General features: G+C 42.5%; 1 protein-coding gene across 3 annotated transcripts in view; it reads right to left on the bottom strand.

The window, feature by feature from the left end:
• LOC141272093 (uncharacterized) overlaps positions 1–14,415 on the bottom strand; it is a 41,630-nt gene extending 27,215 nt beyond the window's left edge. Inside the window, exon 1 of one of the 3 annotated variants that reach the window (XM_073682400.1) lies at positions 14,318–14,415. Coding sequence is in view for 1 of the 3 variants with exons in the window: in XM_073682399.1 (XP_073538500.1) it covers positions 14,318–14,343 (26 nt within the window). In the remaining 2 variants the exon portion in view is untranslated. The remainder of the gene's footprint in view (positions 1–14,317) is intronic. The other 2 variants (XM_073682401.1, XM_073682399.1) reach the window with 2 other exon arrangements.
• Between the last annotated feature and the right edge of the window lie 4,716 nt (positions 14,416–19,131).

Below are 19,131 nucleotides of genomic sequence, written 5' to 3'. Positions count from 1 at the left end.
CAAAAGTCAATTTCTTCACAGAAAGAGTTAACACTCAGTCAGAACTGTGACTCTAAAAAGGAAAATGGCCAAAATTGACGGACAGAGACAGGTGAGACGACCAGCTAAGAGTGACATGGAATGTGGACTGAAAAACAGGCAATTATCTGAGCTTCTGAAGGGTAGAAAAATGCCTTTTCTAAATAGAGCTTTACTGCAGATTTTTGACAGAGACAGAAGATTTGGTTTAGGGAGTGGCTAAGACAAATTGTAATTATATGTTGAGTCAAAGTGTTATACAATGTATCATTAGTTATTTATTCTCTTATACAGTAAAATTGTAGTTACATAGTTTCTAATAGTTCATATATATATAATCTGTTAGTTCATACATATATATGTCTACAATATATATACACATTTGTATACAGTAGAGATTGTGTATAATTGTATTTATATATATTTATACAGAAAAAAAAATTAATAAATTAGAACCCCATATATAAATTAAAGTAGCAATATTTTGAATTGCATTAGAACCAATATATATATAAGATATTTAAATAATTCTGTTTCTTTATGAATTTGATATTTAATTTTACTTTTTATGTTTCCTTAGAGTTTTCATTCCAAAGCAGGATTTGATCAAACAACTCTAAAATGGATTTATTTCTTTATTCACACAGGATGTTGGAAAAAATTGCATGATTTTATGTGTATAACATTTTAAAATAATAACAATATAACTAGTTGAACTATACTACGTGTAACACTTATTAACTATTTATTTTGTGCTTTATAACTAAAGTAGCTTTATTGCATGACGTGTGACAGCTGCAGCCTTTGAACATTGAGCAAATAGTATAAAATCCCATTCATTCTATTTTCAGCTGACGTAACTTAAAAACTGGCAACCAGTAAAAAAAGAATCTAAGACATTTCTATTTTTGCAAGTCAAGAGTATTTTTTTTTCAAGCGTCCTAAATTTCAGTGAATTACTCTCATATTATATTATATGTACCCGTATATTCCGGCGTATAAGACGACTTTTGAAGACTGAAAAATCTTCTGTCTAGTCTGGGGTCGTCTTATACGCCGGTAATGCTTTTAAACTTTCAGAAATTGACATGCGGGGATACTCTGGGGGTGTTAATAAGCTGCCGTGGCCGTATCCCTGCCATGTCGGAGTTAATATAAGGTGGAGGGAGTTAAAATACGGCGGCGGTAGGTCCAGACAGTCAGCGCTTCTGTGCTGAAACTGACACATCGCTGCGTATTCCCAGCTCTGGACACAGCGCAGGGCTTCTGTGCCGACAGCTTTCACTTGTCACAGAAGAGCTGCGCTGTGTCCGGAGCTGGGAAGTTCGCATCGCTTCTGTGACAATATATGAAAAGCCGGCAATTCAGCAGCGGCATAAGCCGGCACCCGACAATTTAGAATAGAAAGAATAGAGCTTCACACATAGATTAGATAGATAGAAACATGTCAGTCACATATATATGAAGTACAGTGACAGTATTGCTTACTGTACTTGTCATTTAGTGTAAAGGATTTATTAAAACAAATAATAGTGTTTTCATGCACCGTCTCTTTAAAAAAGCCGGCCGGCAATTCAGCAGCGGTACCCGACAATTTATAACAGACAGAATAGAGCTTCACACATAGATTAGATAGATAGAAACATGTCAGCCACATATATATGAAGTACAGTGATAGTGTTGGTTACTGTACTTGTCATTTAGTATTAAAATAAAGGATTTATTATTAAAAAAATTGGCGTGGGGTTCCCCTTAATTTTAGGCTCTAGCGGAGGTTAAGCAGACAGCTGGGGCAGATGTTTGAAGCCTGGGAAGGGGGTAATACCCACGGAGCTTCCCAGGCTACTAATATCAGCCCCCAGCTGAATACCTAGTCTTTACTAGCTATTAAAATGGGGGACCCCCCAAAAAAAATGACGTGGGGTCCCCCCTAATTTAATAGCTAGCAAAGGCTAGGCAGACAGCTGGGGGCTGATATTAATAGCCCAGGAAGGGAGCCATGAATATTGGCCCCCTCCCAGGCTAGAAACACCAGCCGTCAGCCGCCCCAGAAATGGCGCATCCATAGGATGCGCCAATTCTGGCACTTAGCCTCGCTCTTCCACGCTGCCCTGGTGCGGTGGCAGGGGGTAATAGGGTTGGGGTTGATGTCAGCTTATAATGCCAGCTGACATCAAGCCCAGGTTAGTAATGGAGAGGCGTCTATAAGACACCCCCATTACTAACCCCATAGTCAAAGTTAAAAAAAACACAAACACCCAGAATAAAGTCCTTTAATTGAAATAAAGACACAATCCTTTATTGTTCTAAATTAAACCATACTTACCGTCACGCCCATTCCAGCTGAAGCCAACGATCTCCTGCAATAAAAGAAAAATAATAAACCAACCTCATCCTTACCTCTCCATGGTTCCCAGGACCGGTCCAGCTCTGCTACATCGAGATGACGGGCTGGACCGCAGCAGAACGCCGCCATCCAGCCTGTCATCCCGCAGACACTGAGAAGCGCAGGCATGCTTGCGCTCCTCAGTGTCTCGCTGTGACGGCATCCAGATGAGCCGACAATGAACTCAGCTCACCTCCTGGACGTCCGTCACTGACAGCGTGGGAAACTTCTACTGCGCATGCGGGGAGCAGGAGAATTTTCCCACGCTGTCAGTGACGTGCATGAGGTGAGCCGAGTTCATTGGACATGATCTCGGCTCATCTGGATGCCGTCACAGTCAGACACTGAGGAGCACAAGCATGCCTGCGCTTCTCAGTGTCTGCCGCATGGCAAGCTGAACGGCAGCGTTCTGCTGCGGTGCAGCCTGTCATGTGAATGTAGCAGAGCTGGACCGGTCCTGGGAACCATGGAAAGGTAAGGATGAGGTTGCTTTATTATTTTACTTTTATTGCAGGAGATCGTTGGCTTCAGCTGGAATGGGCGTGATGGTAAGTATGGTTTAATTTAGAACATTAAAAAATTGTGTCTTTATTTCAATTAAAGGACTTTATTCTGGGTGTTGTGTTTTTTTTAATTACTTTACTAGAAATTCATGGTGGTCATGTCTAATATTGGCGTGACCCCATGAATTTCGGGCTTAGGGCCAGCTGATAATGCCAAGCTGGCCCTAATCCCTTTATTACCCAGTGAGCCACCGCACCAGGGCCCTGGATGAGTTGGGTACAGCGCCAGAAGATGGCGCTTCTATGAACGCGCCATTTTCCGGGGTGGCTGCGGACTGCAATTTGCAGCGGGGGGGGCCCAGAAAGCTTGGGTCTCCCTGCGCTGCAGATTCCAGCCCCCAGCTGCCTAGTTGTACCTGGCTGGACACAAAAATAGGGCGAAGCCCCACGTCTTTTTTTTTAAATTATTTCATGAAATAATTAAAAAAAAAAGGGCTTCCCTATATTGTTGTGTCCGGCCAGGTACAAATAGGCAGCTGGTGGTTGGGGGCAGCCCGTTCCTGCCTGCTGTACCTGGCTGGACACAAAAATATGGCGAAGCCCACGTCAACATTTTTGGGAAAAATTAATTACAAAATTAATAATAATTTAGGGACTGCATCTTTATTAACCCCTCAATTGTCATTTAGTGTTAAAATAAAGGATTTTTTAAAAAGAAAATTGGCGTGGGATCCACCATCATTATAGTCTCTAGCGGAGGTTAAGCAGACGGCTGGGGCAGATGTTTGAAGTCTGGGAAGGGGGTAATACCCACGGAGCTTCCCAGGCTACTAATATCAGCCCCCAGCTGAATACCTAGCCTTTACTAGCTATTAGAATGGGGGACCCCCCCAAAAAATGACGTGGGGTCCCCCCTATTTTAATATGTTTATGAGTGACAGTTTTCCTGCTATATACCTGCATGTCATAAGAATTTAAATTAAAAAAGGACAATGTTAAATTCAAATCTGTTTTTTTTTAATTTTTACCGGTGTTTGGTATGCGTTGGAAAAGGGGTAGTCTTATACGGTGAATATATCCTAAACTCTATATTTTAACAGGAAAGTAGGGGGGTCGTCTTATACACCAGGTCGTCTTATACGCCGGAATATACGGTACTTGGGGAATATTCAAAGAAATTTTAAGACATTTAATAGTTTACTATGTGCATTGATAAATTATACAAAAATTTTTGGTTATATATATGTTTATATCTATAACTTCATATGTGGAATGTTTGAGTTGAACGAATCTGTGACAGTCAGAGTGAAATATGATTAATGTGAGCAGCTGCTAACTGAATGTGAGGCCTCGTGTGCAAGAAAAAAAAAACGTTTCTTTATGTGAAGGTACACAAATATATTTAATTCTGAGAAAATTATGATACATAATTATTATCTACATAATATATATATATATATATTTCTATATTTTTTTAGTAATTATTATTTTTGGATTCAGCTAATAGTGGATAAGGGCAACCACACATCAAAATGGTTTATAAAACAAATTTAAATTTAGAATAATTTTTCCACATGATAATTTTATAGTATTCAAGGATATTATTTTTTTTAATGGTTACCTAAATAGGTACACACCTCTTCAGAAAAATCTATGCTACACATTGATATGAAATCTATGCAAAATATTTATAGAAGAATAATTATTTTTAATTTGGTTCTGATACATAAATTATTTTATAAAATAATATTTTTGGTATTAAGGGGGAAAATGTGTTTTTTGATCCTGATTACATAATCACTTTTGATCAATACTTATTTTTCACACATTTTAATGAAGAAGAAATATTAATAAGGTACAATGGTATAATTAAGAAGGGTATTACATGCAAATTGCATAATATAATCATTTTTGGTAATACAAGGTTATGACAAATATGAAATCATCCAGATAATGGAAATATAAGGGTATTTTTTATGAAGAATATAATTACTCTGCATTTGTCATCAACATATAAAGGCCTTATTTTTATTCTTCATTTTATTTTTCATTTTTACATTTTATTCTTCTTATTTTTCCATTTTTCATTTTTAATTCTCAATTTTTGATTTTAGTTCAGTTCAATATCTCAATTGAGAAAACACATTCATATTTAATAAAGTAATGTCTAATACAAGAATATTGCTTCATTAAATATAATGATATGAATTAATATAAGAAAAATGTTTCAATTTTCTGAGTAAACACAAGTCATTCATTCATTCATTCATATATTTATTCATTTTGGTTCATGAGTATACATTCTTTGGTATTATTGGTTTGATAAAGATATAAGCACTTGTTGTTTCAAAACACACTGACACCTATGGGTTGTAAAAGGTAATTACACCTATGACAAAAATATTCTATCACATGAAGAACTTGATTAACAATGAATTACTATTATTGTTTATTATTCCAAAGATAATTTATATGAATATTTTAATAATAATTAGATGGATATTACTGATTGCTATGGTACGCTGTGATATTATAGGTTAGGAAAATTGCCAGATTTGGTATCAGATTAGGGAATGAAGACTTCAATCAAGACATCGCAATTATGAATTCTATCTTAATAAAGACTTTCCATATTTATATATCAAAGAGATTCTCAAAAGTTACAAGAAGAATATCCGGAAGTCTCAGAAGGTAAAGATGTTGTGAATGCTGAGTGTTATAATAGACTGTGTCAAATACAATTCTCACCACTGATAACCAGGACTGCAGAGGACGATGATCCTATATGAACTGTGTTGTGTTCAAGTTTCATGACGTTCCAGTGGTTTCTTATCACCTGCAACGCTTCAATGAAAGCTGGTGAACAGGTAATTGTCAGAGAGCTGCCAGCCTGACATATGTGTCCTGTACATTAAGGACTGAGTACTGGTTATGGTGCTATATTAAGCAGGGAAGTGTCAAGTTAACCCTTGCTTTGCTGACCAAAGACGTCACATCTGTTCCAAAAGTGACAAGAGACCAGTGCGGATGACACGGAGGATTACAGAATTATCCAAAGACAATCCAATGTCAGTCCAGGTGACACTACACGGATATTAAAGCTACATTTCATCCATGGACTTTGTTTTCTTATCAATTGACACACATGATCTTTCTAATAAAGAGTACAGTTTATGGACTGAACAATAATGAACACAATTATGGACAGTACAATATCTACACGCTATAATTTATTTCAAAGGAGTTTTTATATAAAGGCTGTGTTTTAAAAGAACCAAGAAGAAGACGAGACGAAGACCCGATGACATCAGATGATGACGATTGGACCCGTGATTACTTCGATTTAGATTTAGGGAAGTATAATTATATATGTTAAATGAATATTAGTCACAGCTTACCATAACATGAATTTACATCATTATATAACAATAATCCGATATTGATATTATTTTTATTATTATTATTATGAACATTAAATTATATTGCCAAGGAAGAAGGAAAGCAAAATGATCCTGTTATCCTAATGATGAACCTATCTTCTTTGAGGATTTCAGTTGATGTCTGTCATCCTCAAAAAGAGGGAATTGTTAAATATTAATTATGGATATTCATTTTATTCTTAATTCTGAATTCTGTACCATACAGATTGCATCAGCCATCGTGTTAGGGTTTTAGCTGACATGTGCTATTTGTGTATTTTTGGTTCAGCACCATAGTTAGAAGAGCAGGTGCCATATGACTGGCCTATAAAAGCCCATGTTAGAGACAGGGGGAGTCTCTTGCCATTCCACAGGACACAGGACGAGGATCTGTGTGTAAGCCAGCTACTGATGTAGGCCCGGACACATGGTGTCATCCGGACATATGTGCTGGACACAGACAGATGCAATCTACCATCCAGAATCCCAGGGAAAGATGGGTGAATCTCAACAATTAAGCTAATTATGGACAAATGGACAATCACTTTGTAACTAATTATTGTATGTACCTTCTGCAATAATTCTTTTTAATGGACAACCCGAGAATAAATAGATAAATTTTTTTTTATAAGAATATCTTGATATTGATACTTTGAGAAGTCCTCGATAGAGAAAAAATACAGAGAAAAGTATTTATTTAACAGTTTGTGGGGAAAGTTGTTTACTGTCTGGCTAGAGCCGAAGAGAATGGTGGTGTATGATCTGCATCTCACAGAAGGCAAGGGAACAGAATTTAGGTCAGGAGGAAAGCTAAACACAGGTCAGATAGACTCCCTGAGCTAACAGTGTGGAGTATTATTGGACAGAAAGATAAGGACTGGAACGAATCCTGTCATAGGGATCACCTCCCTCATCATACCCTCCCCCCCTCCATCTCCATGCAGGATAAAGAATGCTGTGTACTATTGAGTCCTTGTGCAGGAAAAGCCTGTGGTTGTGTATGCATTAAAACTGTGCTGTACTGTGCTACTGGATAGACTGTGTAATACTGTGCTGCGAAGAAGATTGTACCATTGTTACTGGAGCCTGTTGCTCAAAGAGACACTTAAATTGCACTGGCTGTGCCTCATTAAATTTTATTGTTCTACGGTTTCTGAGGACTCTTGTCACATGTCTCTGGTCAGCAACTGAATCTATCCTGTGCCTGAGAAAAGCTGCAGCCTATGGTCGCCCTGAGTAACGGTTCCCCCAGGATCCCAACGAATTCATGTAACTGGTCTCGCCCCTATCTGAATGTGTAACAATATATATAGCAACAATTACATCTATGATATATTATATATCCAATTATAAAATACTATCTTTAACATGCAAGTAATATAGTTGGACTCTTAGGCTATGTGCACACGTTGAGTATTGAGAATTTCTGCAACGTTTCTGCATCTCTTGGAATTTGTTGGCAGCAAAAACGCAGCGGCAAATACACGCGTTTTTGCCTTGCGTTTTTGACAGATTTGAGTGAAATCAATGGTGAAAAACGCAGGCAAAAATGTGCAGAGAATTGACATGTAGCAGATTATTTTCTTCACCAAATCTACAAGTCACAAATACTCAAAGTGTGCATGACACTTCAGGTTTCTCATTCACTTTACTGCCATCAGGTTTTGCTTCATGTTTTGTCACAAATCCGAGCAGAAAAAGTTACAAAGACGCACCAAATCTGCAACGTGTGCACACAGCTTTATAGTTTGCCAGGACAGATCGCTATTATCAATGGAAAGCCCAAAGAAACACATCTAAGGCAATCCATGAAAAGTTTGATTGCCATGTAATATCATTTATGGCATTTAGTACATCTGTACTGTCCCTAAGAAAACCTGGTGCCCTCTGTCTGGACGAAAGGCTGGAGAAGCTGGGCAAGCCACTCACCCAGTCTCTTGCCCAGAGAGCCAATTCCTGACACTATGGGTCTTTTGGGAGGTGGATGTCTTCCCTTGTGGGTTTTAGGCAATACATGTAAAATTCGCAGCACTGAGTTTGTCACTCACCTTTAGGTATTCTGTTTCTTTTTTAGAAAAAAAATCCAAACTATGACCCTGGTCTATTAATGAAAAAATCTTTACCTGGATAGACAAGGTGGGATTACTAGATAGGCGCCTATACACACTTTTGTCAGAAATGATTTTCTCATTCCAGTCTGTATAGTCCCCGTTATTCATTACAACGACTGACCCTCCCTTGTCTGAATTTTTTATAACAAGATTGTCATTGGTTTTTAATTGTCGTCGGTCTAATTGCAGACTAGGCCTGATATTACTATTGCACACATGCCCGTTTTGTAATTTATCAGAGAGTACCTACAGGTTTGACTTCATCTTATAATTAAGTTTACAATTGACGCTGGTAGGCTGGTCACTATAATAGCTGTAAATTAGGGACAAAAAAACACTATTTGTCAAAATAAAGGTAAGTTACGGATAGAGAGTAATTAATTAATTCGCGCTAAAATAGTGTGAAGGACTTGGAGCGAGTAGATAAAAAAGTAATTTTTTTATTTAATTCAATTTTCCATTAAATTATTAATGTAAAATAATGTTCATATTAGTACAATATTATAAAAGGATATAACATGATCGCTTAAAACTGGCGTATAGATTAGATAACTCAGTGGGCTTCAGAGTGGAAAACCTGTAAGGAAATAGGAGAATAGATTTGTTAGGCCCAGTTGAGAGGTATTAGTCCTTATGGTAATTAAATCCACATATACCTGGTTTGATGGTACGTGGAATACCGAGTACGGTAGATGAAGAGCCCCTGATTCGTTCTATATGGGAACTGGACTATAAAGAAACCAAGGTATATAAGAGTTACTCGAAGTAATAGGGATTTAAGAAAACCGCCAGAAAAAAGGAGTACCTATTATATGATTGTTCCGGTGCTGAGGTAGTTTTTAGTGTAGGATGTAGTTTACACGGACTAATAAATGACACACTGCGTACGTGTAGTAGTTCTGTCTTAATATTTTTATAGGGTCCAGGAATATCGTGAGAGGTTCTTCTTTTGGCTGATGAATCAATTATTATTAAATATGCCTATAGGTTTTTTTTGGATCAAAAGGTGCCAATCTAGAGTCCTAAGGACCCCGTGTATGGTAGGTTAGGTGCTTAGTTGGTATTGTTACCTGATGTTGCCATAGGGTCCAAGGATATTTTGTTTGGAGATCCAAGTGTACTCACATTGCAGGGGAGACAGAGTGTCTGGGCGCCGGAGCGAGAGCGGGGTCCCGGCCGGTGACTGCCGCTACTCGCGTACTTCCGGGTTAGTGTGTGCACTGCTCGGTGAGAGTCTGCCAGGACCTGTGTGACGTGGCAGCACGTGACACACACGTGGTCCGGATGATGCGGCAGCTGATTTGCGCTGATTGAGCTGGATTTAGGAACGATTCCTGCAATGTGAGTACACTTGGATCTCCAAACAAAATATTCTTGGACCCTATGGCAACATCAGGTAACAATAGCAACTAAGTACCTAACCTACCATACACGGGGTCCTTAGGACTCTAGATTGGCACCTTTTCATCCAAAAAAACCTATAGGCATATTTAATAATAATTGATTCATCAGCCAAAAGAAGAACCTCTCACGATATTCCTGGACCCTATAAGAATATTAAGACAGAACTACTACACGCATGCAGTGTGTCATTTATTAGTCCGTGTAAACTACATCCTACACTAAAAACTACCTCAGCACCGGAACAATCATATAAAAGGTACTCCTTTTTTCTGGCGGTTTTCTTAAATCCCTATTACTTCGAGTAACTCATATATACCTTGGTTTCTTTATAGTCCAGTTCCCATATAGAACGAATCAGGGGCTCTTCATCTACCGTACTCGGTATTCCACGTACCATCAAACCAGGTATATGTGGATTTAATTACCATAAGGACTAATACCTCTCAACTGGGCCTAACAAATCTATTCTATTTCCTTACAGGTTTTCCACTCTGGAGCCCACTGGGTTATCTAATCTATACGCCAGTTTTAAGCGATCATGTTATATCCTTTTATAATAGTGTACTAATATGAACATTATTTTATGAGTATTAATAATTTTAATGGAAAATTGAATCAAATAAAAAATTACTTTTTTATCTACTCGCTCCAAGTCCTTCAAACTATTTTAGCGCAAATTAATTAATTACTCTCTATCCGTAACTTGACTTCATCTTAGTTTCAAAGAATAGTCAGAAAGTATTTCATTCCACTCGTGAACAAAGGTGTCCGAATAAACAGTGCTAGGGATTGTTTTTCAGTCTGAGTCCCCTGGGAATAATACTCTTGTTCTTTATGGTTTTTAAGTGAGCTGAGATCCCACCACATGAGGTTTTCTCTGAGCATCAGGGTAGATAATTTGTCTAGCTGAGTATCTAAGTTTACTGATGCTGGAGTTGATCAGCTGTCGACAGTCCAAATAGTTTAGCTGCCTTAGTTTGTCTGCCTAAAGTGTCCATTTGCAGAAAGCCAAAGTGTGCATATACGCTGATTTTATAAGAAGGATAAATTAGTGGTCCTCTTGTAGCAAAGGTATGCTTAAAGTTGATGTCACAGAGTGCATGCAAGGACAGCTATGTGAAAACAAAATTAAATCCAACTCACCGTGATGACATCTTGATAGAGTTCGGAGCCCATGTCAAGGCGCGAAGCAGTCACAAGAAATGGGGATAATCCAGCTAGACGAACTGCGAACATTTTTTTATTCACATGAAGTCCTTGACAGAGGAAAAAAATCAGCAGTACAGCTAGATAAAATGCAACATCAACGAGTTTCCTGTGGCAAAGTGTGTGTTTTTTCTTTTCCTTTCTTTTTTCTACAATACAATTTGTGTATTTCACATGTGTGACGTCTTAAATTTTTAATTATGCTAACTAATCAGTATACCGGTGTACTCACTGGAAAATAGCATAAAAACAAACACCCATGAAATGTTAAACATCATGACTACAGGTGCGTTCCCACTCGAAACACGTTGATGTCACATTTTATCTACCTGTACTGCTGATTTTGTCCTCTGTCAAGCACTTCATGTGAATAAAAAATTGTTCACGGTTCGTCAAGCTGGATTGTCTCCATTTCTTGTGACTGCTTCACTCCTTGACGCAGTGTTTCTGGTTCTGAACACTATCAAGATGTCATTACGGTGAGCTGGATTTAATTTTGTCTTCAATAGTGTAGTATATCTAATGCCTAAACTTTAAATTGTAGCTACATTTGTGAGTGTATCATTATACCTAATAGGACAGTAAATTACCTGAAAGCAATATTAATCATGTGCAATGGGGCTCTGGGTTGGACGCACGTTCGTTAAGGAGCCCCGATGCACATGATTAATACTGCTTTCAGGTAATCTACTGTCCTATTACGTATTAGGATACATTGATAAATGAAGCTACAATTTAAACTTTGGGCATTAGATATACTACACTACAGCATGAATACTGGGGCTTTGGCCACTGTGCATAAACTCATGCAAGCTTATCATTATGGGCTAGTAATAGACACTGCTCAAAAAAATAAAGGGAACACTCAAATAACACATCCTAGATCTGAATGAATGAAATATTCTCATTGAATACTTTGTTCTGTACAAAGTTGAATGTGCTGACAACAAAATCACACAAAAATCATCAATGGAAATCCAATTTATTAACCAATGGAGGCCTGGATTTGGAGTCACCCCCAAAATTAAAGTGGAAAAAGACACTACAGGCTGATCCAACTTTGATGTAATGTCCTTAAAACAAGTCAAAATGAGGTTCAGTATTGTGTGTGGCCTCCACGTGCCTGTATGACCTCCCTACAACGCCTGGGCATGCTCCTGATGAGGTTGCGGATGGTCTCCTGTGGGATCTCCTCCCAGCCCTGGACTAAATCATCCGCCAACTCCTGGACAGTCTGTGGTGTAACGTGACGTTGGTGGATGGAGCGAGACATGATGTCCCAGATGTGCTCAATCGGATTCAGGTCTGGGGAACGGGCGGGCCAGTCCATAGCTTCAATGCCTTCATCTTGCAGGAACTGCTGACACACTCCAGCCACATGAGGTTTGGAATTGTCCTGCATTAGGAGGAACCCATGGCCAATCGCACCAGCATATGGTCTTACAAGGGGTCTGAGGCTCTTATCTCGGTACCTAATGGCAGTCAGGCTACCTCTGGCGAGCACATGGAGGGCTGTGCGGCCCTCCAAAGAAATGCCACCCCACACCATTACTGATCCACTGCCAAACTGGTCATGCTAAAGGATGTTGCAGGCAGCAGATCGCTCTCCACGGCGTCTCCAGACTCTGTCATGTCTGTCACATGTGCTCAGTGTGAACCTGCTTTCATCTGTGAAGAGCACAGGGCGCCAGTGGAGACTTTGCCAATCCTGGTATTCTGTGGCAAATGCAAAGCGTCCTGCACGGTGTTGGGCTGTGAGCACAACCCCCATCTGTGGACGTCGGGCCCTCATAGCACCCTCATGGAGTCGGTTTCTAACCATTTGTGCAGACACATGCACATTTGTGGCCTGCTGGACGTCATTTTGCAGGGCTCTGGCAGTGCTTCTCCTGTTTCTCCTTGCACAAAGGAGGAGGTAGTGGTCCTGCTGCTGGGTTGTGGCCCTCCTAAGGCTCCCTCCACATCCCCTGGTATCTGCTCCATGCTCTTGACACTGTGCTTACAGACACAGCTACCCTTCTTGCCACAGCTCGCACTGATGTGCCATCCTGGATGAACTGCACTACCTGAGCAACTTCTGTGGATTGTACTGTAGACACCGCCTCATGCTACTGTACCTCTAGGGGTGAGAGCAATGGCAAAATGAAAAAGTGACCAATACATCAGCCAAAAAGGATGAGAACAGAGAAATGGTCTGTGGTCACCACCTGCAGAACCACTCCTTTATAGGGGGTATCTTGCTAATTGCCTATCATTTCTACCAGTTGTCTGTTCCTTTTGCACAACAGCAGGAGAAATTGATTCACAATCAGTGTTGCTTCATAACTGGACAGGTAGATTTCACAGAAGTGTTATTGACTTGGAGTTACATTGTGTTGTTTAAGTGTTCCCTTTATTTTTTTGAGCAGTGTACATCAATATGAATATGTTTTATGGAATGTGCGTCCTTGTTTACCTATGTGTGTATATATTCCCCATTTCCCCCCACCTTTTGGTCTTTCAATAAACCTTTGTATTTTGACTATTACTGGGGACTTTTGATCGTTTTTTGTATAATGGGCCCCACATAGTCCTCCATACAGAATAATGGACCCCACATAGTCCTCCATACAGAATAATGGCTCCCACATAATCCTCCATACAGAATAATGGGCTCCACATAGTCTCCCATACAGAATACTGGGCCCCACATAGTCCTCCATACAGTATAATGGCCCCACATAGTCATCCATACAGTATAATGGCCCCACATAGTCCCCCATACAGTATAATGGGCCCCACATAGTCCCCCATACAGTATAATGGGCCCCACATAGTCCCCCATACAGTATAATGGGCCCCACATAGTCCCCCATACAGAATAATGGGCCCATATAGTTCTCCATACTCAATAATGTGCTCCACGTAAGGGTGGTGGTTCTGGTGTCGTGGGCCAAATAAAACCACCCTGTGGGCCAGAGTTTGACATGTGTGGTCTATGGGAGATAACAGAAGTTCTGGCTCCAGAGAAAGAGAAGAAACCTCCATCAGTAAGTTATATGGGAACGAGAGTAGAGAGGTCACCAGCACTTAGGGGGTTAATATCTTCTGATAGTGACGACATGGAGCGGGTGACGGCCATAATGGAGACTGTACAGTAACAGAGCAACGAGCGACGTCAGGAGGGAAGTGACCCAGTCTAATCCAATACAGACAGACCCTGATAGAGCGACACAGATGGGGGCATGGCAGCACTGAGGGGGTTAATAGTAATGGGGAATCTCCACATACCTCCACCTGCAGAGCCTCCACCACATATATGGCTGTTCTGTGCTTACAGGACCTGTGATGAGGTCACAGGAGGGGGAGGAGTCAGGGGTCACATGATCAGGGGCCTCAGTGTCTGCAGGACTCTGCTGTGCTGGGTGTGATAATAGTAATGTTATTTCTATGGCGCCAACATATTCCGCAGCGCTGTACAATTAAGGGGACATGTACAGAGAAGAAAGACAACACAAAGTAACGCACAGCTCAGCAGTGTGAGGAAGAGGGAGGGTCCTGCTCACAAGCTACAATCTATAAGGAAATAGGGGGCACAATAGGTAGAACGCGCTCGTCATGTACGGTGCTGCCATCAGTGTAATAAATAGGGGTTTTCATATAAAGCTGCAGGATCCGGTCATCAGCCGGTATCTGTCTATGCGCAGTTACCAAGTGCTATTGGGAGCATGGAGGAGGTGGAGACAGATGAGTAGGAGGGAGCAGACTCTAAGGCAAAATTAGAGGGAACAGGGGAGAGTTAGATTAGTGACATGAGGTGATAGGCGTCTAAAGAGATGTGTTTTTGATCACCTGGGGAAGTGCATTCCATTAAACCAACACAGCAGGAGAGAAGTCTTGGAGACGAATGTGTGAGGTTCGGATTATAGTCTTTGATCTGTTGCAGAACGGAGAGCATGGGTAGGGTGGTAGACAGAAATGAGGGATGTGATGTATGGTGGTGCAGAACTGTTGAAAGCTTTGTGGGTGAGAGAGATAAGTTTTATATTGTACTCTGTAGCGGATGGGCAACCAGTACAATGACTGATGCAAGGTGGGGGCATCGGTGAAGCGGCTGGACAGAAATACGACCCTGGCTGCTGCATTTAGGATGGAGGGAGACCGATCAGTAGAGAGTTGCAGTAGTCCGGGCGTAAATGAATAAGAGTGACAGGAAGAGCTTTTGCTGTTTCAAAGGTGAGAAAAGGTCGGATTCTGGAGATTTTTTTTACAGTAGCTTGCGAAAGTATTCACCCCCTTGGCTTTTTACTTTTTTTTACATTACAACCTGTGTTTTAATATTTTTGTAATGTGATTTGTGTGTAATGCGTCAGCAGAGGCATATGTAGGGGGGTGCAGGCAGGGCATGTGCCGCGGGTGCAGCCAGCAGAGGGGCGCAGCCTTATGCGGCGATCCAAAGTGTCTTCCTCGGCGGCTGCATTTTGCCGCCCCCCAGACTGGGAGATGGCAGTTCTCTGAGTCACCTGTCAAGTTGACAGCCGGCTTACAAAACGTACAGCGCCGAGTGATCAATTGTACTCACGTCTTTCAGACACAATTGAAGCTCTGACCCTGCCTCTGACAACCAGGTCAGAGCCACGTCAGCAGCGTGATCAGGTCATGTGATCACGCTGCTGAAATCACTCACCAGCGTTGCAGAGGTGCGAGCGGTGGTAAGTGTTGTGTTGGGAATTTCATGGACTATAATGGACTTCTTACAGTTGCTATGTATTACTGTGTTATTGCATTGCTGTAATGTTTACTTTCCTTGAAGTTTGTCACTTCTCTCTCCCTGTCTCCCTCTCATGTGGCTGCGATGTAACTAACCCCTCCCTTCTTGTTCCTGCTTCTTCTCATTCTCCATCTTAACCACCATTAGAAGCTCATGTGTTCACAACTTGTCTCTCAGGAAAAGTTCTTCTTACCTGTTGCTGTATGCACTATAACAAGATTCCTGCAAGAAAAATAAAGTTTCTTCTAAATCTTCATCAATGTGCCATCCTGCGGTCGAGTTAAAGCTATCTGTGGACATCGCCCTTGTAAGTAAAGTGAAGAGGCAGTCTGGAACAGTGTCTCACAGAGCCCTATACTTACAGCACAGCCATAGGGACAGAATAGTAAGTGCTCTGTGCTTCAGAGCTGAAGACACTGATATTGATATGGAGGGGAGATTTAGAAGGGAGGATTTATTGTATGGCTGGGGGAAGATTTAGTGTGGGGGCAGATTTATTGTATGGCTGGGGGAGATTTAGTGTGGGGAGAGGGGTAGGGGAGATTTTGTGTGGGGGGAAGTGTGCGGATACAGCATGGTGAGTGGGGGACTGGTGCGGACACAGAATAGGGAGGATGGGTTCCTATGCAATATGGGGAGCGAAGGAGGGGAATGTATGCAGACACAATAGGGGGAATAGGGGGGAGGTGTTAGAGGGAAAATATATGAGGAGAGAGTATGGTTAGCAGGGGGTGTGTGAGAGAAGACAGTATGGGGGGGGAATGTAGGAGGAGACTATTGAGTGGAGTAGTGTGAGGAGACAGTATCGGGGGAGAAAAGTGTGATTGGGCACAGAATAGAGACTGAGTAGTGTGTGTGGGGGGTAGTATGAGGGGACAGTGTAAGGGCACAGCGGGGAGGGGACAGTATGCCAAGGAGGGGGAGTGTGGTGAGGGGGCACAGTATAGAGACTGGGCCCTATAGGGGGGACACAATGTGAAAGAACGGTGTGACGAGGGGGCCCAATATGGAAAGGAGAGGGCAGTGTGGAGAGCATGTTTTGTGCAGGGAATATAGTGAGTGACAATTATTTATTCAGGGGCTCAGCACAGGGCAGATGTTTTTATTCAGGAGCATTATAATCACGCTGCTATGCATTGTGTGGGAATGTGCTACAGAAGACGGGAGAAGATGGAAGTCTTCAGATACGAGCTGTGGATGAGAAAAGTCATCATACCTCTTGCGACAGTAATTGCAGTTTCCTAGCATTGCCTTCTTGTGACTGTGGCTGCTCAAATATTTGGGCATCGCTGCATGCGCTCTCCTCATACCCCACTTGCAGGGCGAGAGGCCAGAATCTATAAATGGAAATGTGAACAGCTCTTCAGAGTGTCCAAGTATGGGAACACTTATATCCGAGACCTCGGCATGGTGGGAGGAAGGAGGATCAGGGTGAGGATTATGTAGTCCAGACTCACTGATACTGAGACTGGACCGTGTGGACGATACGGGTGGTGGTGGTGGCAAAGTGACTGGAAGCATTAGCTGCTATCCAACCAACAACCTTTTCACACTGGTTTGGCTTCATGAGTGGTGTTCCACGCCCCCTTAAAAAGTGCGACAGGAAGCTATGTCGACATGATGTGTGTGTTGTGCATCCGCAGCAGGCACAGTTTCACCTTGCCCATGGCCTCAGTCTCTCCGCTCACCATCAGCATCTCGTCCACTTCCCCGTACCTTACCACCTGCCTCGCCCCTTGCAAAGTACGTATGAAATTTCCGTGCTGAGTAAAATTTGCCCACCCCAGATCAACTTGGTACAGTGCAATAACAATATAGCGATGCTACTGGTTACCGGCCAAGTCCGGATTTAAATTTTGAATGCACACCTGGCGCAAATTAAATAGAATAGTCTGGATTTACGTTTTGAATGCACAACTGGGGAAGATTCTAACCGGGCCTTCTTCATCGGCAAATGTTGAATGCCGACGGGTAATTGAGTTGGAAATGGGGAGGTGCTTGATCTTGGATGTGGTCATGAAACTGGCACCGTAAAAGTCTTTTTATGAGGATTAAACCCTTTCTGTTTCCTAGCCGGCAGGTGGTCTTTGAAGCGTTCATTACCTGAACCGTCGCATCGCACGTCCTGATGGGCACTGATGATTGTGCATCATACGTCGCCGGCGTATGACTCCACTGTCATGCGCCAGCTGTGACAGGCACACTCACATCACCGGCCAGCCTCTGCTAGGTTGGCGGCCATTTTAACATGAGCGCTCCGGATCTGTAGAGGAGGACTCCACGCAGCACCGGGAGTGCAGGAAAGTAAGAGGAATCTTCTTTTTTTTTTCGTGGATGCGGCAGGATGCGGGGCCAGAACAACGGACCAGGATGGATATATGGGGGTGCCAGGACAAGGGACATATGGGGGCCAGGATGGCTTCATGGGGGGGGCCAAGACAATGGATGTATGGGAGCCAGGATGGTTATATGGGTGGGCCAGGACAACGGACATATGGGGGCCAGGATGGCTTTATGGGGGGGCAGGGCAAGGGATATGGAGGCCAGGATGGATATATGGGGGCCAGGACAAGGGACATATGGGGGCCAGGCTGGACAAGTGACATATGGGGCCAGGATAGATATCTGGGGGCAAGGACAAGGGACATATGAGGGCCAGGCTGGACAAGGGACATATGGGGGCCAGGCTGGACAAGGGACATATGGGGGCCAGGCTAGACAAGGGACATATGGGGGCCAGGCTGGATAAGAGACACATGGGGGCCAGGCTAGACAAGGGACATATGGGGAAAGGATAGATATCTGGGGGCCAGGCTGGGCAAGGGACATATGGGGGCCAGGCTGGACATATGGGGACCAGGCTGGACAAGGGACATATGGGGGCCAGACTGGACAAGTGACATATGAGGCCAGGATAGATATCTGGGGGCCAGGACAAGGGACATATGGGGGCCAGGCTGGACATGGGACATATGGGGGCCAGGCTGGACATATGGGGGCCAGGCTGGACACATGGCTGCCAGGCTAGACAAGGGACATATGGGGAAAGGATAGATATCTGGGGGCCAGGCTGGACAAGGGACATATGGGGCCAAGATAGATATCTGGGGGCCAGGACAAGGGACATATGGGGGCCAGTCTGGCCATATGGGGGCCACGCTGAACATATGGGGCCAGGCTAGACAAAGGACATATGGGGGACCAGGTTGGACAAGGGATATGGGGACAAGTCTGGACAAGGGACATATGGGGGCCAGGTTGGACATGGGACATATTGGGGCCAGGCTGGACAAGGGGCATATGGGGGCCAGGTTGGACAAAGGATATATGGGGG

The sequence above is a fragment of the Phyllobates terribilis genome, unplaced genomic scaffold (assembly GCF_046119375.1).
Source record: "Phyllobates terribilis strain yellow unplaced genomic scaffold, ASM4611937v1 Scaffold_5__5_contigs__length_657084704, whole genome shotgun sequence".
NCBI classification, from domain to species: Eukaryota; Metazoa; Chordata; class Amphibia; order Anura; family Dendrobatidae; genus Phyllobates; species Phyllobates terribilis.
The sequence above is the reverse complement of the archived record's forward strand: the minus strand, read 5'-3'. Positions and strand labels throughout refer to the sequence as shown.